The sequence below is a fragment of the Manis javanica genome, chromosome 2 (genome assembly GCF_040802235.1).
Source record: "Manis javanica isolate MJ-LG chromosome 2, MJ_LKY, whole genome shotgun sequence".
Classification (NCBI taxonomy): domain Eukaryota; kingdom Metazoa; phylum Chordata; class Mammalia; order Pholidota; family Manidae; genus Manis; species Manis javanica.
Genome location: NC_133157.1, coordinates 154,232,849 through 154,254,884, shown reverse-complemented (window position 1 = coordinate 154,254,884; position 22,036 = coordinate 154,232,849). Strand labels below are relative to the sequence as shown.

The following is a 22,036-nucleotide window of genomic DNA, read 5'->3' as shown; positions in this document are numbered from 1 at the left end:
TAAAAGCTTACATGGTGATAAACCTTTTATATCATAAATTATTTTTATATTGTACCTTCAGGATCCTGGATGTTCGAGACTTTATCGTACGGTCCCGTCCTGAATTTGCAGCTCTTGACTTTATTCTTGCGACTTCATTTCCAAACAAAGAGCTAACTGATGAAAACCTGACACTACAAGAAGCGGATATTCTTAACACTGTGGTACTCCAGCAGTTAAAGTGAGATTGCTCCTGTCCATGCAGCAGCATGTAGTAAAATAATGTGCCATATTAATAAGGAAAATACTTGTAGCATAAAAAAGTTATTTTTATTATTTATATAGACAAATTTGGTTTTATTCTGATTCTGTCTTTCAGCCTTAGTATAGATCAACTTGGAGTAGAAACAGATCTTGAGAGAAATATGTTTGAATTTTTAGTTGCAGGGCTGGTTTATGTTGATAGTTTATAAATATTTAGGCATACCAATTTGTTACATGCTCAGTGTTAATGTAACAATATTTGTTTACAGAGAAAATGAACAAAACCCCATTTTGATAAATGCATTTGGTAAAATTCATGCTGAAGTTTCCTGATGCTGCCTTGATCAACATCCATTAAGAAATCTATTGATCAAATAATTTAAAAATTTTCCATGGTATATAATGAAACATTTGTATTCTGATTTTGGAATACTTTGATCATACAATAATTATTTCTCCTATTAAGATTTTGTGCATCCTTTTTACCTAGTGATTTGGCTATATTATTAGTGTCAAAAAATTCAGTTTGGCCTTGTATTTTACAGAACTATGACTGTCTTAAACTAATCACAAAGACATAAAGATCACCAGTTCTGAGAGGATGTGTTAAAAAGCACTTTAGAGTCATTATAATCCCTCCCAGAGCCTGTGTTTATCGCATTCATTTATTCATTCGACACATTTTTCTACTGAATCCACCATATATACTGAACACTGTTCTAAGTGTTCAACACAGAGTGTTTTCTACTCCAGGACAAATCAAGTGTAGAATGTAAATTCAGACAGACTGGATCTAAAGAATTACCAGCATAAAAGTTTGCATTTCTATAGAAGCTGAGAATTTCCTGAATGAGGCAGGCAAAATCAAAATGATAGAAAGCTTTTTCTTCCTCCCAGACACCGTTTCATTTTTGGTCCAGGGGTGGGCCTGTTTTTTGTGTCTTCCAGCTTGCAGAGGCCCTTGGCCTCCCCTCACTTGTGGCTGTGTCCCTGCAATCTCTGCTTCTGACCTTGCATCTTTTACTACCAACTTTAATTCTGCTTTCCTCATATGAGGACTGTTGAGGTTACATTTGGTTCACCTAGATAATCTGGGATTATCTCATCTGGAAATGCTTAACTTAATCACATCTGAAAAATCTCTTTTACTACATAAAGTAACAAACTCACAGGTTTGGGGATTAGAACATGAATGTTGTGGGGGAGCCATTTGGTCTACCTCAGTTTGCTTCCACAGGGATTCACATCCATCGCAAATAAAGCCACCCCATCCAAAGGTGCTTAAAAGACAACCTATTACAGCATCAACTTGAAGTCTAAAATCTTACCTGGATCTCACCAGCTCATAAATCCCAAATCTCATTCAAATCACTTAAAATCAAGTATGAGTGATGAACTGGGTATGATTCCTGGGACACAGTTCCTTTTCCTGTATGTGCCTGTGAACCTGGAAAACCAGTTTTCTGCTCCCAAATACAGTGATACTATAGTATAGAATAGCAGGTATAGATATTCTTGGTCAAAAACAAAAAACAAATTGGAATGAAAAATGGAGCCGTAAGTGCCAAGCAGTTAGAAATCCAGCCCAGCACAGTCCGTGGGGTTTCAAAGCCTGGGAATGGTCTGGGACTCAGCATCGTCCTCTAGGCCTGTGACACCCTGGCAGTCATCTTTCCTTTTGGAAAGGTAGCACGTGTTCTCAGCTGAGTAGCTTCCTCAGCTTTCTTGCTTATGGAATTGCAGGTCCAACCATCCTCTTTCACTTCATACTATCTCTCCCTTTCAGTTTAAGATGGCAAAGACTGGCTGATATCGCATTCCCAAGAAACGTGATCTTCTGTATGTTACAGAGATTCACTGCATTAGAGCAGGGACCCTCCACAGAGCTTTCCTAGATAACCCCATCTCTATGTTGGGCCTTTTCTCAGATGGCTGAGAGGAGCTATGAGTCACACCCTGAATCTCTTCAAAGAGCCTTTTGTGTGCCTGAATACTCTGACCTTTTGGATCTTTCTCAGGTTTTAGCAAAAGTTGCAGAGCCATACCCACATCTCCTACCCCAGAGCAGGCTTTCCTGACAGTGAATCTCTTCCATTTTAATGTCTTTTGCTGTTTAGGTGGCTAAGAATTTCCCAGTCATCAGGTCTTATTTCCTTTATTTTTAACAGATCTGTCCTCAATTTATCAATCTCCTCTCATATTTTGATATAATCAGCAAGAAGAAAGCAGACCTTCCAAGCTTCTAAGTTTGCTTAGAAATGTCTTCAGCTAATTATCTTAGGTTTATCACTTTAAAAATTTTTGCTTCCCACATAACTGCAGACACAATTCAGCTAAGCTTTTTGCCACTATGTAACTAGAACCTCTTTCCTTCAGTTACCAACAGCATGTGCCTCATTTCCTTCTGAGCCCTCACTGGCAACACCTTTAATGTATACATTTCTACTAGCAGTCTGTTCATGGTAATTTGGAATCTGTGGCAATTTAGGTATTCTGTACCATGCTTCTTACTTCCTGCAAGCCCTCACTGGCTCCAACGTCCATGTATTTACTAACAGTGTTCAAGGCAATCTTCACCCTTTCTGTCATGCTCCTAAAAATTCTTCCAACTTCTACCTCCTGACCCCCCAATTCCAAAGTGATATCTGTGTTTTTGGTATTGTTATAGCAGCATTTCCAGGTATCTAGAAAAGTCTGCCATACCTGCTCACTGCCAATAGACTTGAAAGTGCCAATTCACCTCCCTCTGGTTTTTTCAAGGAGGAATTTACCTTTTAGGCATTTCCTGGTAGTACCAGGAGTGCTACCAGAATCACCACAGGATGGAAAGTACTAGTCCCACCACCACAGGAAACCCTTTTTCTCAGTGTCATAATACTGAGTATGAGGATCATTCCTGTGTCTCCCCTTCAGAATAGGAAGCTCTGTTCCTTTCCACAACTGAAAACAATTTGGAAACTATTATATAAATAGCCATTTGAAAAGTCAGTCTCAGTTCAAAAATAATACCAGGGATAAACTCCATTTTCACAGGAGAAGAAGCATCTTGTTAGGGAATAATCTTTCAAAACAAATGAACATTTTAAATGCAAAGGCATTGCCCTGTTTGACATTAGTAAAATAGATAAGAAATTAACCAAACACTGTAAAATTATTTGAAATTGTATTCTTGTAGTTTATTTTTATCATTTAGATGGAGTGCCTATAGATACCCAAAAATATCTGCCATTTTTGTATATAACAGTCTTCCAACATCAGAGATTAGCATTAGGAGGGAAAACTAAATATCCAGAAGGGATGAGCAATCCTTTCACATACACTACAGAGTGTTCTGCTTCATTTAGAGTTGTTTTCCTGGATTCTTTTTACTATTGAAATCACTGTAACTTTTAAAATAGATATTCATCTCAAGAAAGATTACAGTGAAGTTAGACAACCATGTTTTAGGTCAGTTGTTTTGCATGATGTGTATAATCAAAAAGTTTTAATATCTGATTACCAATAAAGAATGTTTTCAGTGAAACTCATTGAAAATCCTTTTCATAATTTCCTTGATTTACAATTTTATTTGAGTGGTGTATTAGGGTATTTTCAAAGCATGAGTCAGATTTCTTGTGGTTCAGTTTTTCTGTGATGCACCTTTCCAATGGGCAGAGAAGGAACTGAGTGATAGCCGTGTTATGTGTTTCCCTTTACTATTTGTTTTTATTCCACCAAAATAAAGGTGCACGTTTTAACTTTTTGCCACAGTGGATTTCTGAAAAACTTGTCACAACATTTGTCGAAAAAAGGGCATCATGTTTTTTTGTTTCTTTGTTTTTGTTTTTATTTTGGTATCATTAATGTACAATTACTTAAACAACATTATAGTTACTAGACTCCCCCTATTATCAAGTCCTCCCCACATACCCCATTACAGTCACTGTCCATCAGCATAGTAAGATATTATAGAATCATTACTTGTCTTCTCTGTATATACCGCCTTTCCTGTGTGTCCCCCTCCTACGTTATGTGTGCTAATCATAATGGCCCCTTTTCCCCCTTATCCCTCCCTTCCCACCCATCCTCCCCAGTCCCTTTCCCTTTGGTACCTGTTAATCCATTCTTAGGTTCTGTGAGTCTGCTGCTGTTTTGTTCCTTCAGATTTTCCTTTGTTCTTACACTCCACAAATGAGTGAAATCATTTGATACTTGTCTTTCTCTGCCTGGCTTATTTCACTGAGCATAATTCCCTCTAGCTCCATCCATGTTGTTGCTAATGGTAGGATTTGTTTTCTTCTTATGGCTGAATAATATTCCATTGTATATATGTACCACCTCTTCTTTATCCTTTCATCTGCTGATAGACACTTAGGTTGCTTCCATTTCTTGGCTCTTGTAAATAGTGCTGCGATAAACATAGGTGTGCATATGTCTTTTTGAAACTGGGCTCCTGCATTCTTAGGGTAAAATCCTAGAAGTGGAATTCCTGGGTCAAATGGTATTTCTATTTTTAGTTTTTTGAGGAACCACCATACTGCTTTCCACAATGGTTGAACTAGTTTACATTCCCACCAGCAGTGTAGGAGGGTTACCCTTTCTCCACAACCTCACCAACTGATTTGTTGTTTGTTTTTTGGATGTTGGCCATCCTAACTGGTGTGAGGTGATATCTCATTGTGGTTTTAATTAGCATTTCTCTGATGATTAGCGATGTGGTGCATCTTTTCATGTGCCTGTTGGCCATCTGAATTTCTTCTTTGGGGAAGTGTCTGTTCAGCTCCTCTGCCCATTTTTTAATTGATTTATTTGCTTTTTGTTTGTTAGGGCATCATGTTTTTATCTTAGTTTTTGTCCCTGATCAATGATGCAAATTAATATGTGTCTAATGTCATAAACAGAAGCACTTCCTATAATCCTCTATTTCATTTTAAATGAAATCCTCTATTTCATTTTTACTCCTGTAAATGATTTGCAAAAGGAGCCCCAATGCATATGTATAACTGTGTGGGTATAGCACAGGAAAATTACATGCATGGCCTAGAAAGAACAATTTGCTATAATCCACCTAGTTTGACAATTTGGCCCTCTTAGAGTTTATAGCCATGACATGGGTCTCTGAAAAAAAGCTTTTTTAGAAAGTTTGAACTTGATAACTTATTTTCTTTAAATAAATACTTTTATACTGTTAAAAACAAGGCAATAGGCCCAGCTCTCATTTGTACAGCTTCCTAGAAGCTCCTTTCCATTTTCTAGATGGGATGCTGCCCAATTCCTGAATTGTTGAATAAAGCCAAAACGGTCTTTAAAGTTTCCTCTGTTAAATTATGTTTCTTAACAATGAAGCAGAGACATTTGGAATCATTCAAGGAAACTGCCTAGAAGTACTAACTAGTTGATTACCTATGACATGAGCTACTCAAATGAAAGCTACAAGGAAAGAATGGTAGTCAGTCAGTTTTTTTGACTGTATAACAACCATTTGCTTTTTTGGAAGTCCTGATAAATAATTACCAATTCATTAGCGTGGACTTAAAGGTATCACACATTTATTGGCTTTCCATTGAATTAAAGTATGTGTGTGAGGCAACAGCAGTTTAAGAGCTAGGAGATTAAAGGTGTGGGGCAACTGCCTATTTTTCCTTCCAAAATTCTCTTCTCTGTCCTTTACCTTCTTTGGTGTAAACCCGGCTTAGTACTACTAAGGCCATATAGTTAGTGTAGGTGTCAACACAATTATATTTAAGACAGAGACTTATCACACTTTATAACTTTGGGGAAAGAAGAGTTTTTAAAATGAGTTTATGTCATTTTGTATGCCTTTGTGTTAGCTTTTTGGTCTGTATTTTCCTTACCTGCATGGTGCATCTTTCAGTATCCTTTTTAAAACACTGTTAATTATGAAAGGGCCTACATTGTAGTTTCCATATTTATTATCTTTCCTACTTTGTTTTTCTTTTTTGTCTTTGTGGGAAAGGCTTGTTTCTTCTAATGTTAACAGATTTTATCGTTTTTATCCTAGGATCAAGAATGATAAAAAATAGACTTTTGTATCAGAATCAATGTTGATCAAAGAGCAGCAGCTGTATATACCATAAGTATTCAGAATAGCAGTAGGCTCAAAAGTGAAAGTATGAACACAGCTGAGTATGATGGAGGTCCTGCTTCCACAGCCCACAGTTTGTAACTGGATCACGGCTTTTGAGCATGGAAGGTAGTAGGATGAAGTGACATCTTGCAGAAGGAAATGTTCCTTTCTACAAATCAGTGTCAGATTTAATATTCCATGGAGTGAAGTCCTTTATTAATGTAGTAAAATTATATGCAAATAAATGTTTCATGTGTGCATATTATAAAATACATGAGAATAACATCAAGGCTAGGAGATCTTTTTTCCCTTGAAAATCTAGTATAAATATATGTAAGTCTCTGTCTTAAATATAAATATGTTGACACCTACACTATGTTACTGTTTGAAATAGTGTGTCCAGAGGTGTTCAATGGCAGCTCAAACTAATCTGACTATATTCTGTAAAATACGTGTGGTTCATTTGCAATAAGGAATATGTATCTTCAGTATAACTTATTGGGCTTAATATTTATTGGGGGCCTCCTAAGACTAGAATGCTGTATTTGGCATACAGCATGTTACCTGTGGTCAGTGTCACTCTGTTATGGTTTGTCATTCTGAATCTGTCTTCAAATGTGCTTTCTTCCCTGAAGCCTGGATTTGAAATCATTCCCTTGTCTGTCACCGTACCCTGTTTATGATAGGATTAGCAATACCTAATATTTTTTTCTTCATTTGACTTCCTTACTCATCTCCTAACATTGGGACATTGTTTTCCTGCTCCCCAGTCAAATAACAAAACTAAAACAATTTAGTAATGAATTTGGTGTCATTTATCCAAGGGAAAGCATCCATGGACTGGGGAGCACAGTGCTTCACAGGTAGTGGGCGCTCTTCCAGAGAAACCTGGGGCAAAAGCAAGTTTTATAGAGCATTAGAAGGGGCAACCTGGAAACAGGGCAGGTTGGGGTTTCCCTATAAGTCCTATTTCTGGGTAGATAAGCTAAGTAAAGCTGACTTGGAGGACTGCTCTGTGTTAGGTTTCCTTGACAGGTGTTTCCCATAAGTGTGGGCTGACATAGGTTTCTATTTGCCATATAGTCCCAGCCACTGGGGCAGCCTCCATTCTGTGGGCCCAAATATATGAATTAAGGTTATCACCCCAGATTCTCAGACTGAGTTTGTGAGAGTAGGGATTTTTTTTTAATCCACTGCTGTATCCTTAGCACTTCGAACAATGTCTTAAATGTAGGAGTCACTTCGTAAATAGTTAATAAATATGAAATTGATGAATGAAGAACCCTCTGAATATTGGAAGAGTATATGCATTAATGTTTTAAGAATGAGAGATTCAGAATAGTGCCAACAGAGTTGATACTGGTGATAGAAAAACATGTTTACATTTTCTTTGGGTTCTGAAGGAAGAAGATGGAAAGTGTTCTAGAAGGGGCAGCCTTGATTCATTTCAGGAGTGAGTGGTTCTGGCAGGGCCCCATGGCAGAATTCAAGGAAGAGGGCTAAAAAATGCCCTCCTGAGAAGCTGTCAGTATGGGAATCACCTGGAATTGTCTGAATCCCAGTAGTAGGTCCTGTGTAGGAGTTCAGAGATAAGGAAGAACATTGTTTTATGAAGACGTGGAAATCCCTCAACCTGTGAGTTCTACTTGATGACTCAAAAAGGTATGCTGGTCACTTGTCATGTAATCTGATTGCTTATAATATGATTTTTCTTGTAGATTTTATCTTTAGATCACATACTGCTAGCCTTAAAAGAGCTTTTATTTTATTAACATCACATAATTTAAAAATTTTAGCCATTGATGTTCATTTTAGAATGTACTACCTCATCACCATGTATGTATGTATGTATTTATTAAGGTACCATTGATATATACTCTTGAAGGTTTCACATAAAAAACAATGTGCTTAACTACATTCACCTATATTATAGAGCCTCCTTCCATACCCCATTGCATCACTGTCCATCAGTGTAGTAAGATGCCACAGAGTCACTACTTGTCTTCTTTGTGCTGCACTGTCTTCCCCATGATCCCCCCACACCATGTGTACTGATCATAATACCCCTTAATCCCCTCCTCCCTCCCTCCCCACCTACTCTCCCCCACCCCTCCCCTTTGATCACCATGTATTTATTACTTTAATATTGATAACTGCAAAATTTGAAAGTTGCATTCATTAAATTTGATCACAAATTGAGAGTATGCTGAAATGTATATAAACACTTGTTAACTGAAAAGCTGCAGAAAATCAAATGATACTAGATGTTTTACTCACACATTGCTTGTGCCTTTGAAATCAAACTAGCTTGAGGAGCTGTTGACTTTGGCTACACTCTTAATTTGGCTGAACTTATAAATTCTCACTAGTCATATATTGCACGTGTTGTCTAAATTAACTTCATTACACAATCTTCCACGCAAGCAAAGAAAGCAGAAATGACCTGGAGTTACAGGTTTCCAAATAACCTTTATAAACAGACAGAAATATCTGCAAACATGTATGAGTGTCAATGTTCTCCTTGAGATTATGTTTCAGAAAGAAAATGTTATAAAAGTCTCTTAATTCTGATACTCCTTTATAGCACCTTTTTATGTTAAAATATTCAACTAGTACTTACTTTACATAATTTTTTTCTTAGCATATTATAAGGACAACTCAAGTATATTTGACATTAAAAATGATAGTTTGTAATTGTTAAGTGATCAGGGGTTCTTTATGTGCAGTCCCTGAAATAAGAAATGACTTTGAATACAGAATTGTATCCACTGGCATCTTAATCCTTGGATGTTGTGACAGGAGCAAAGAGGCTAGGATCTGATTGCACGTCACACCCATGCCGCAGTGAGTGTGGGGCAGATACTCTTTTGATCTAATTTCAGATGCAAAGGGCCACTGGATGATTTTACAAACTATATTTCTTTTTCTGAATTGTTTTTAAATAAAAGTGCTTACCTTAACTCAATCTATTAGTGAAAATGGAATTATCAAAGGTGTTTGCAAAAGTTCTTAAAATTTATTACTTATGTTTTTCATTTCATACCTGCAAATAGGCACCCTAATTCCACTTTTAGGGATGATTCTTCAATCAAGGCCAAGATTTTACTTAAATAATTATATCTGAGTGTATGCAAAAGCATATTTGATTATTTCCTGATTATTCCTTCTGTTATAAATAATAGTCAGTGCTTATTTTTACGCATAGGATATATACCAAACTATCTAAAAATGTTTGGACTATATGTATGTGGGCATCAGGTAGTGGTGGTGTTGCTTGTCTTCCAACCAATACTTAACAAATCTCCAACCAACACATACATTTTCACTTCCATTCTTATTTCCCCTGTGTTTCTCTTCTCAAGTTGCTTTTTCTCTTTGTTCCCCATATACTTACAAATATTATTTCCAAAACTTTCTGACTTACTGGGAGCTTTCCTTGAAACAAGTTCTCCATCCTAAAATGCGTAGGGAGAAAAGCCCAATGTGGACAGGTTGGTACAGGTGGGCCAAGGCCTTTGTGGGAACTCTGGGAGACAAACAACCATCTTTGCTATTATCTTCTTGGGGAAAAATGTCACATGATTGTGAAGACACACCTTGTCAGTGTTTCCTTCCTCTTGGTGAGCTTCTATTTCTATGCCCTGCAGTGTTGGGTAACAAACATTGTCCTCATTTCTTATCATCTGCAGTGTTCATATAGAGATATCAGGACACTCAATTTACAGATTGTTGATGAAAGTTTTCTAAAGAATAGTCAGCAAGTATGGTGAGTATCCAATATTTTAAGTAATTTTCAGCATGTTAAGTAATATTCTAAAGGATATTCAGCAAATCTGGTAACATAGTTTTACCACGAAAAACATCCTCAGGTCAAATGTTAATTTACGATGATTTGTTGACTGGTTTTGTGTGTTTTGTGTGGAGTATTCTAATGCAGTTTTATTTTATTTTTCCTCAATGTTTTTTGCTGTCTTCCTAGCAATTTTATTACATCAAGAATGATATGACAAGAAAAGCAGAGTATATGAAACGATTTGGCACTATTTCTGTAAGAATATTATGTCTTTTTTAAAAACTGGAAATATACATATCAAATTCTTTTTTACATTGATCTAGTATAAGAATCTGTTATTCTTATTCAACTGAAAGCCAAAAGGTGAATAAACCTAGAAATCAGAAAGCTCTTAACACAGCCTTTTAAAAACTTATTTATTGATTGATTTTGAGAGAGATTCAAGATGGCGGCACGAGAGATGAGACAGAGAACTCCTCCCGAAACCACATACAATGTGAAAATATAGTTAATACAACTAATCCTTCAAGAGCAACAGGAAAGAAGGCTGCACCAGACAGCAAACACCCAGAGAACAGAGGAGAACTCACGAAACAGGGTAAGGTACCAAAGCCTTGATCCAGTGGGACCTTTCCCCACCCCAGCTCACTGGCAGGAGGAAGAGAAATAGAGCGAGGAGGGGGTGGAAGCCTAGGACTGCTGAACACCCACCCATGGAGATCTGCTTTGGAAGCACAAACCTATATTGCATGGTGCTCTGGAGATTAGTGCAGTTGGAAAGCTGAGACAGGCAGAATACTTGGAGAGACTGAGATTCCAGCCATTTGTGTAGGACAGAGATCCACATCCAACTGCTCTGGGACAAAGGAAAGGTAGGCAGTCTGAGAGGCTTCATAGCAGCTGAAGGGGCATGGTTTGCATGGAGCTTGCTGCACAGGAGAAGGGATAGGTAGACAAGATTGTCTGGGTGCACTCTGCCCATTGGATTGGGAACTTTCAGGAACTCCAGGCACTCCATTCCCCTGGATGGCTACACAGATCTGAGGCCCCCCACTGTGATATGCAGCCTGCTTTGCCTTCCTCCTGACCTGCCAGCACCGTTTCACAAACCGGCAGTCCCTGTCCTGGCAGGTCGGCCAGAGGAAGGCTCCACTGATGGCAACTACAGGAGCAAAGCACAAAGGCTTACACCTGTGTGCTTGGCCCACTGGTTCTAACAGTGGAGACAGGCACTGCAGCCAGGAAGCAGGAAACAGCTCTTTCCTCCCCCCAGGCACCAGTGCCGCTCCCCTGCAACCCCCAACATCACTGCAGGGGCTGAGCAGCTCCAGAGACTAGAGCTTCTGGGCACTAGAAGGAGCCACATACAAATATGAAACATCAAAAGAACCTGGTTCAAACAAAAATCTCAGAAACCAGAAAAACAGGTAAATGAAACTGAACTCACCAGTCTTCTTGAAAGAGTTCAAAATAAAAATCATAAACATGCTCATGGAGGTAGAGAAAAATATTCAAGAACTCAGACAAATTTAGGATGGATTCAATCCTTAAGAAATTCCGTATCTGAAATGAAACATACAATGGAGGGATTTAAAAGCAGATCAGATGTGTTAGAGAAGAGATAATAAATGGAATAGAAATGAGAGAAGAGTAATTAATACAAAGAAGCTGAGGCACAGAGAGAGAAAAGGATCTTTAAGAATGAAAGAATATTGAAAGAGCTGTGTGACCAATACAAATAGAAAAGTATTCACATTATAGGGGTACCAGAAGAAAAAGAGAGAGAAAAAGGGATAGAAAGTGTCACTGAGGAGGTAATTGCTGAAAACTTCCCCAATCTGGGGAAGGATATAGTCTCTTAGGCCATTGAGGTGCGCAAAACTCCCAACACAAGAGACCCAAGGAAGACAACACCAAGACATATAATAATTAAAATGGCAAAGATCAAGGATAAGGACAGACTATTAAAAGCAACTAGAGAATGAAAAATGATACATATGAAGGAAAACCCATCAGGCTATCATCAGACTTCTCAGCAGAAACCTTACAGGCCAGAAGGGAGTGGCATGATATATTTAATGCAATGAAGGAGAAGGGCCTTGAATGAAGAACACTCTACCCCACAACATTATCATTTAAATTTGAAGGAGGGATTAAATAATTTTCAGATAAGCAAAAGCTGAGAGAATTTACCTCCAAAAACCACATCTACAGTGCATTTTGGAGGGACTGCTATAGATGGAAGTGTTCCGGAGGCTAAATAGCTGTCACCAGGGGAAATAAAACCACAGCAAAGAAAGTAGAACAATTAATTACTAAGCAGATGCAAAATCAAATGAACTGATCCCGAAGTCAATTAAGGGATAGAGAAACAGTACAAAATATGATACCTAGTATATAAAGAATGGAGGGAGAATAAAAAGGAGGAAAAATAAAAAAGAACCACAAGGTTTTGTTTATAATAGTGTATTAAGTGAGTTAAATTAGACTCATGAAACATCATGGTAAGGGAATTACTCTTGAACCTTTGGTAACCATGAGTTTAAAGCCTACAATGGGAATAAGTACATACCTATCGATAATCACCCTGAATATAAATGGTCTCAACGAACCAATCAAAAGACATAGAGTCACTGAATGAATAAAAAAATAAAACCTGTCTATATGCTGCCTACAAGAGACTCACTTTAAACCCAAAGACATACACAGACTGGAAGTAAAGGGATGGAAAAAGATATTTCATGCAACTAATAGGGAGAAAAAAGCGGGAGTTGCAGTACTTGTATCAGACAAAATAGACTTCAAAACAAAGAAAGTCACAAGAGACAAAGAAATACATCACATCTTTGTCAGTCCAACAAGAGGATATAAGTATAAATGTCTATGCACCCAACACAGGATCACCTACATATGTGAAACAAATACTAACAGAATTAAAGGGGGAAATAGAATGCAATGCATTCATTTTAGGAGACTTCAACACACCACTCACTCCAAAAGACAGATCAAACAGACAAAAAATAAGTAATGACACAGAGGCACTGAACAACGTATTCGAAAAGATGGACCTAATGGACGTCTACAGAACCCTCCAGCCAAAAGCAACAGAACACACATTCTCAAGTGCACATGGTACATTTTCAAGAATAGATCATATACGAGGCCACAAAAAGAGCCTCAGTAAATTCAAAAACATTGAAATTGCACCATCCAGCTTCTCAGACCACAAAGGTATGAAGCTAGAAATGAATTACACAAAGAAAATGAAAAAGCCCACAAACACATGGAGGCTTAATAATGTGCTCCTAAACAATCAATGGATCAATTACCAAATGAAAACAGAGGTTAATCAATAGGGAGATGAATGAAAACAATAATTCAACACTGCAAAATCTGTGGGATGCAGGAAAGGCCGTGCTATGAGGAAAGTATATTGCAATACCAGCCTACCTAAGGGAAGAAGAACAATCCCAAATGAACAGGCTAAACTCACAATTAATGAAACTTGAAAAAGAAGAACAAATGAGGCCGTAAGTCAGTAGAAGGAGGGACATAATAAAGGTTAGAGTATTAATAAATAAAATCCAGAAGAATAAAACAATAGAAAGAATCAATGAAAGCAGGAGCTGGTTCTTAAAAAAAATAAACAAAATAGATAAAATCCTAGCCAGAATTATCAAGAAAAAAAGAGTGTCTACACACATAAATAGAATTAGAAATGAGAAAGCAAAAATCACTACAGACACCACAGAAATACAAAGAATTATTAGAGAATACTATGTAAAATTATATGCTAACAAACTGGATGACCTAGGAGAAATGGACAACTTTGTAGAAAAATACAACCTTCCAAGGCTGACCCAGGAAGAAACAGAAAATCTGAATAGACCAATTACCAGCAGTGAAATTGAATTAGTAATCAAAAAACTTCCTAAAAATAAAACCCGTGGACCAGATGGTTTTACCACTGAATTTTATCAAAAATTTAGTGAAGACCTAATACCCATCCTCCTTAAAGCTATCCAAAATGTAGAAGAGGAAGGAGTAGTCCCAAACTCATTCTATGAGGCCAGCATCACTCTAATACTTTTTGTGGCCTCGTATATGATCTATTCTTGAAAATGTACCATGTGCACTTGAGAATGTGTGTTCTGTTGCTTTTGGCTGGAGGGTTCTGTAGACGTCCATTAGGTCCATCTTTTCGAATACGTTGTTCAGTGCCTCTGTGTCAGTATTGAAATTGAATTAGTTACCAGCAGTGAAATTGAATTAGTAATCAAAAAACTTCCTAAAAATAAAACCCGTGGACCAGATGGTTTCACCACTGAATTTTATCAAAAATTTAGTGAAGACCTAATACCCATCCTCCTTAAAGCTATCCAAAATGTAGAAGAGGAAGGAGTAGTCCCAAACTCATTCTATGAGGCCAGCATCACTCTAATACCGAGACCAGGCAAAGACACAACAACAAAATTACAGACCAATATCCCTGATGAGCATAGATGCAAAAATACTCAACAAAATATTAGCAAACAGAATTCAAAAATACATCAAAAAGATCATCCATCATGATCAAGTAGGATTTATTCCACGGATGCAAGGATGGTACAACATTCAAAATCCATCAACATCATCCACCACATCAATAAAAAGAAGGAAAATAAACCATATGATCATACAACATTGTCAAGTAGGATTTATTCCAGGGATGCAAGGATGGCGCAACATTAAAAAATACATATCCATCATCCACCACATCAACAAAGGGCAAAAACCACATGATCATTTCAATAGATGCTGAAAAAGCATTTGACAAAATTCAACATCCATTCATGATAAAAACTCTCAACAAAATGGGTATAGAGAGCAAGTACTGCAACATATAATAAAGGCCATATATGACAAACCCACAGCCAACATTATACTTAACAGTGAGAAGCTGAAAGCTTTTCCTTTAAGATCGGGAAGAAGACAAGGATGCCCACTCTCCCCACTTTTATTCAACAGAGTTCTGGAGATCCTAGCCACAGCAATCAGTCAACACAAAGAAATAAAAAGGATCCAGATTGGCAAGGAAGAAATTAAACTGTCCCTGTTTGCGGATGACATGATATTGTACATAAAAAACCCTAAGGAATCCACTCCAAAACTACTAGATCTAATATCTGAATTCAGCAAAGTTGGAGGATACAAAATTAGTACACAGAAATCTGTTGCATTCCTATACACTAATGATGAACTAGCAGAAAGAGAAATTAGGAAAACAATTCCATTCACAATTGCATCAAATGAATAAAATACCTAGGAATAAACCTAACCATGGAAGTGAAAGACCTGTACTCTGAAAACTACAAGACACTCATGAGAGAAATTAAAGAAGATACAAATAAATGGAAACACATCCCATGCTAATGGATAGGAAGAATTAATATTGTCAAAATGGCCATCCTGCCTAAGGCAATCTACAGATTCAGTGCAATTCCTACCAGAATACAAACAATGCAATCCCTATCAAAATACCAACAGCATTATTCAATGAACTAGAGCAAATAGTTCTAAAATTCATATGGAACCACAAAAGACCCCAAATAGCCAAAGCAATGCTGAGAAGGAAGAATAAAGTGGGGGCGGTGGCATTATGCTCCCCGACTTCACACTCTACTACAAAGCCACAGTAAGCAAGACAATTTGGTACTGGCACAAGAACAGACCCATAGACCCATGGAACAGATTATAGAGCCCAGATATAAACCCAAGCATATATGGTCAATTAATATATGATAAAGGAGCCATGAATATACAGTGGGGAAATGACAGCTTCTTCAACAGCTGGTGTTGGCAAAACTGGACAGCTACATGTAAGAGAATGAAACTGGATTATTGTCTAACTCCATACAGAAAAGGAAACTCGAAATGGATCAAAGACCTGAATGTAAGTCATGAAACCATAAAACTTAGAATAAAACAGGCAAAACTCTCTTGAATATAAACTTGAGCAAATTCTTCATGAACATATCTCCCCGGGCAAGGGAACAAAAGCAAAAATGAACAAGTGGGACTATATCAAACTAAAAAACTTCTGTACAGCAAAGGACACCATCAACAGAACAAAAAGGCATCCTACAGTATGGGACAATATATTCATAAATGAGATATCTGATAAGGGGTTGACATCCGAAATATATAAAGAGCTCACATGCCTCAACAGCCAAAAAGGAAGTAACCCTATTAAAAAATGGGCAGAGGAGTTGAACAGATACTTCTCCAAAGAAAAAATTCAGATGGCTAACAGGCACATGAAAAGATGCTCCACATTGCTAATCATCAGAGAAATGCAAATTAAAACCACAATGAGATATCACCTTACACCAGTTAGGATGGCCAACATCCAAAAGACAAACAATAGCAAATGTTGGCGAGGATGTGGAGAAAGGGAAACCCACCTACACTGCTAGTGGGAATGTAAACTAGTTCAACCATTGTGGAAAGCAGTATGGTGGTTCCTCAAAAAACTAAAAATAGAAATACCATTTGACCCAGGAATTCCACTTCTAGGAATTTACCCTAAGAATGCAGGAGCCCAGTTTCAAAAAGACATATGCACCCCTATGTTTATCACAGCACTATTTACAACAGCCAAGAAGTGGAAGCAGCCTATGTGTCCATCAGTAGATGAATGGATAAAGAAGATGTGGTACATATACACAATGGAGTATTATTCAGCCGTAAGAAGAAAACATGGATGGAGCATGGATATTATGCTCAGTGAAATAAACCAGGTAGAGAAAGACAAGTATCAAATGATTTCACTCATCTGTGGAGGCGGAGATGAAGGAGGATTACAGACCTGCAGACTGTTGGATGCAGACGTAATTTTAGTGCTCAATCTGTCACCACGAGAACAAGCCAGGTAATGAACCCTTCTACCGCAAGGACATTCCATTATCATTGCTCGGTCTCACTGAATCCACAGTGAACTTGCCCAGCGCTGAAACCCACTGGCAAGATACTAATGATGGACAGAAATATGAAATTGCCATTTGGCAATTCCTAATGAAATGACCAATTCAGGCAAGAATTATCATTTGGTGTTAAAATTACTAGATGATTGATGGAGAGATGAATTTTGTATGTGGTTTGCCCAAGTAACATCAAAAAAGATCATGCTGTCATCACAAGGGGGAAATCATAACTGTAGCATGGAGGAAGAGGCATGAGGCTAACATTGTGCCATGGAGAGTAAGGCCATCGTCACCCTAGTTTATTGACCAGACTTAGCACCCCTAAAAGAGGAATGACGAATTGTTTGTGCATTTCCTCATGGTTTGCCTGCAGTGTGCATGTATCACCTCTGTCACCTGAGTACTCTTGACTAGAACATTTAACTTGAATATTTCAAGTTTTTAAATGTAACTTCCACTTTATAGGAAATACATAGAAGGATAGATTAAAAAGTAATCAGATAAATCCAGAAGAGGAAACATATTATAGGATAAATCAGTCTCATGAAAAGACTCTACTGGATTAATGGAGAGGTAAGAAACTAGGCTAGTAGGACTTGAACCAAATCCTGATTGTGTAGACTGGCTGAAAATGATATTTTGAGGGCAACTTGTGAAATATAGACTGAGTACATAGAAATCTGTGAATAATTTTGTGACATCTGATAATGCTTTTACATAGAAAAACATTATTTTCATTAATGCATTGAAGTAGAGTCTTTAAAAAATGTTAATGCTCATTAATACAAAAAACGTTTGTGGTGGTGGAGTATAGGCTTTGGAGACAGGCCTGGGTTTGACTTCTGACTTAACTGTTTACCAGCTAGTCAAGGCACCTAAATGCTATTCCTTAGTTGCCTCATTATACTGTATGTACTTTTAATAGCTAATGGAATTATATGAGATAATACTTACTTTAGCAACTAACTACTGTACTTTTCCCACTAGCCTCCTGATGGTTGACCTATTTTCTTCCACTAAACCTCTTCTTTGTTCCTCACTATTTTAAGTTTTCATTTGGTTTCATTCCTGCTTCCACTTGTGATTCTCTTGTTCTGTCTGTGTACCAGGAGGACTCACTGTGAAATTAGCTATTTTTATCCTGATCCCTTCTCACTCCCACACTCTCATCCCTGCCCTTCCCTCCCCCTCTCTTTTTTCTCATTAAAGACCTACAAGAGAGAACAGTTATTCTTCTTGGATGATCCTATGCTTGTGATATCTTCAAATGTTCTTTATCTTACTCCTCAGTAGAGTCTGAGCCAGTTTGCCTGAAAGTGGTTTGTGTGAATGTTTGAATTACCTCAGCTGTCCACCCTCCAGTTCTCTTTCCAGTTTGAGCGCTGACTTCTGTCACTCTCAGTTGTGGAGGGCCAGATGTCACCCCATAAGTGACATCACTAGATCTGGGCACCAGGGAGTGATATCACCAGGAAGTGAGATCACTGGAAACAGAAGTGACAACACCAGATATTAATTAGATCAGTCCGGAAGTGACATCATTATGAGCCTGTGTATATAATTGGTGCTTAGAAAATAAAGTGTGTCACTTGTCTGCCATCAGCAGGCAGTGAACCTCCTGGTCCCAGTTTTGGCTTCCGTGTCTTTCTTGTATTTTCCTTAAGCTTTCTTTTATGTTTTCCTTAAGCTCCTCATTCCCACTGCACTCAGGTTCAACTGGTTTGTGGAGCTGGTCTCCACACTCAGTTCTTAGAAACAGCCATGACAAAGTCTTCTTTAACCTCTTCATTCTTAACCAAACCCAAAATACTCATTGTGATCTTTACTCTTCAGATTTTCCACTTGCTGGTAATCATGATTAACATCTGATCTCATGTATATTAATTTATATATAATGGGCTTTTGGACTTTTCCAGTAACTTATTCAGCTCTCATTTGATTGCAACTAATTGTCTTTCTCCCATCTGTCCTTCATTTACACATAATGAGTTCTTTCCCATACTTATTTCATCATACTTACTTTCCAATTCCTGTGCTTTCTGTAGAAAGAACAGAAACATTCTATTTTCTGAAGTAAATTCACCCAAGAAAACTGACTCTGATGAAGACTCAGTCTTGAAAGATAAAATGAAATGATAACATGACAAAGGACATTCATTCCTTTTAAATTTCCTACTTAGTTCTTCAGGGATCTGAATACATAGGTCAGTATATCATTAGAGTCACTAATATGGGGCAAACTGAGCTTTTTAGACAGGAAGTCTCCAGTGGTCCTCCCCATCCACTGCGTAACAAGTATGCTTTTCATCAACTCTGGGATGTCCATGTCACTTCCATGTAGCTTTGGTGGTACAAACATCATCCTGGGTCAGATTTAATCCCTAGCTCTCCCACTCTTCCTGAGTGGCCCAGAAAAGGGACTCAAGAGCCCCAGTGGCTTCATCTATAAAATTAAATAGAAGTTAATAACCTCTGGAGTGAGAAAATTACAAGTTCTGTAAAGATACTTCCATATTTGTTAAGTAGCTCACTCCAAAAGAGAGGATGTGCTAGGGAAGGTCCTCAAGAAGATGTGACCACTGACTGACCCTTTAGCTGGACCCCAGCTATTGGGACTCCCCACTTCTTCCTCTGTCCTTGGATTATGGGTTCTGCCTCCCTCTCCCCCTCACCCCCAGATGCTGCCACAAGGACACAGCCTACAGATAGTGGTGAGGTGTTGAGAACATCTGGACAGTATACATGACTAAACCCAGTCAGGCTTCTATATAAACTTTAAGATTTGGTGGGTGGGTGCAGAGAACTACTTGCCTTGCAGCCACCCAAGACACATCCCCTATCTAAGTTTCCTTGCTTCTTAAACCTGCCACTTACCAACCTGATGGCCTGCCCGTTTCTTAGGTCTCTCTCTGCCCTCCAAGTATAGGGTTTTGGATTTCACCTGGGAGGCTCCTGAGGAGGTTAGTGAGCCAACAGAGAGGAGCAAATTGCTCTACCAGCAGTAGCTATGGTTTTCCTTCCTTCTAACTTCTAGATGAGATGTGCTCTAACTTCCATTCCATGACCTGTGGAAGTCAAAAGCCCTTCCCAACTTTATTCCACATTCACTTTGTTTCCATGAGCCTCATCGTTTTGCCGCTTTTTCATTCAGTTTATGAACAGTCACCCACTGCTGCTTATATGCAGTTCCTACCTTCCTGAAAAATCAAAGCCCAGCAAAAACAAAACATTGCAGACAAGACCTTTCTTTTGGCAGCCAACTTGAGTAAAAGGTCAGCATAAACATAAGGAGCAGAACACACAAAGGATCAAGGCTATGTGCAAATGTAGTTTGGTTTCAGTGTTCCCAAATAGCTGTAGTGCTTGAAAAAAAACAGAAGACCTTGATAAGTACTGTTCAAGGTTTAGTCTTATCAGCAAATGGCCTTGATCTTGGCTGCTGAGTCCAGAGTTGAACAGGCTATGTATATAACCTACTGGCTTACATTGGCTTAAGAGGCTTCAGTGACAAAACACTTGCCCTTTCTAAGCTTTCTAATATATACACAAATGCACCTTCATTTCTACTGATATTTCTGTCCAAACAGATGTAGTTATGAGTTTAACTACTTTTTTGTGTAAACCTATTATTTATAAGCTTTAAAAAGTGTGCCATTTCAAGGTGAACAAAGCAAAGAGGGGAAAATAATATAAATTCAATTAAGACATCTCAGTAGGACCAACTTTGGGTCCTACAGCTTTATTTGAGACATGTTTCTGAAACATTTATAGAACCTAATGTGTGACCAAAATCACATGAACCAAGGGTGAACTGGAGGGTGGAGTGGGAGAAAGTTCTTGCTAGTTTTCTCTTAACTTCAGTTAAGCAACCAACAAAAACAGTGTGTCCCATGACTTCAGATGCTTGAAGAAAATTTTCAATTATGTTTCCATAGAATAACATCCTGGCCATGCGCTCATCAGATTATGTTTTTGAAGCTGTGTATTTTTCAAATGTGCATGTCTCATCTTAGTTTCTAGAGGAACAATGTGGTGTTTGGATGCAGCATGGCTTCCCTAGGAAAGAAAATGACTGCCTGAATCCTTGTTTTTATTCTACCACCTACCATCAGTGAAACCTTTGACAAATCACCTCTGTAAAATGTTACACAATGTAACAAATGATAATATATCTATCAATTTAAGGACTTCTTTAATTTATGAAATAGGGATCATTCCTTTCAATTGCTCTAAAATTTGTTTACATCTTGAATATTTTCTTAATTAAGATCATTGATATACAATCTTATGAAGGTTTCACATGAGCGATGTTGTGCTTACTACATTCACCCATATTATCAAGTACCCCCACACACACCCCATTACACTCACTGTCCATCAGCATAATAAGATGCTATAGAGTCATTACTTGTATTCTTTGTGCAACACTGCCTTCCCTGTGACCCCCTATATTATGTGAGTTAATCATAGTGCCCTTTAATACCCTTCTCCCTCCTTCTGCAAGCACCCTCCCCAACTCCTTCCCTTTGGTAACCACTAGTCCTTGGAGTCTGTGAGTCTGCTGCTGTTTTGTTCCTTCAGTTTTGCTTCATTGTTACACTTCACAAATGAGGGAAATCATTTGGGACTTGTCTTTCTCTGCCTGGCTTATTTCACTGAGCATAATACCCTCTAGCTCCATCCATGTTGTTGCAAATGGTAGAATTTGTTTTCTTCTTATGGCTGAATAATGTTCCATTGTGTATATGTACCACCTCTTTATCCATTCATCTACTGATGGACACTTAGGTTGCTTCCATATCTTGGCTATTGTAAGTAGTGCTGCAATAAACATAGGGGTGAATATGTATTTTTGAATCTGGGATCTTATTTTCTTCAAGTAAATTCCTGGAGTGGAATTCCTGAGTCAAATGGTACCTCTAGTTCTAGTTTTTTGAGGAACCTCCATATTGCTTTACACAATGGTTGAGC

General features: G+C 38.0%; 1 protein-coding gene across 2 annotated transcripts in view; it reads left to right on the top strand.

Annotated features, from left to right (window-relative positions):
• The window catches only part of UBXN2B (UBX domain protein 2B), a 79,131-nt gene that overhangs the window by 32,571 nt on the left and 24,524 nt on the right, over positions 1-22,036 (top strand). The window contains exon 8 of one of the 2 annotated variants that reach the window (XM_073229596.1): positions 62-220. In XM_073229596.1, coding sequence (XP_073085697.1) covers positions 62-220 — 159 coding nt within the window. Of the gene's footprint in view, positions 1-61; positions 10,702-22,036 lie in introns of both variants that reach the window. The other variant, XM_017659676.3, reaches the window with a different exon arrangement.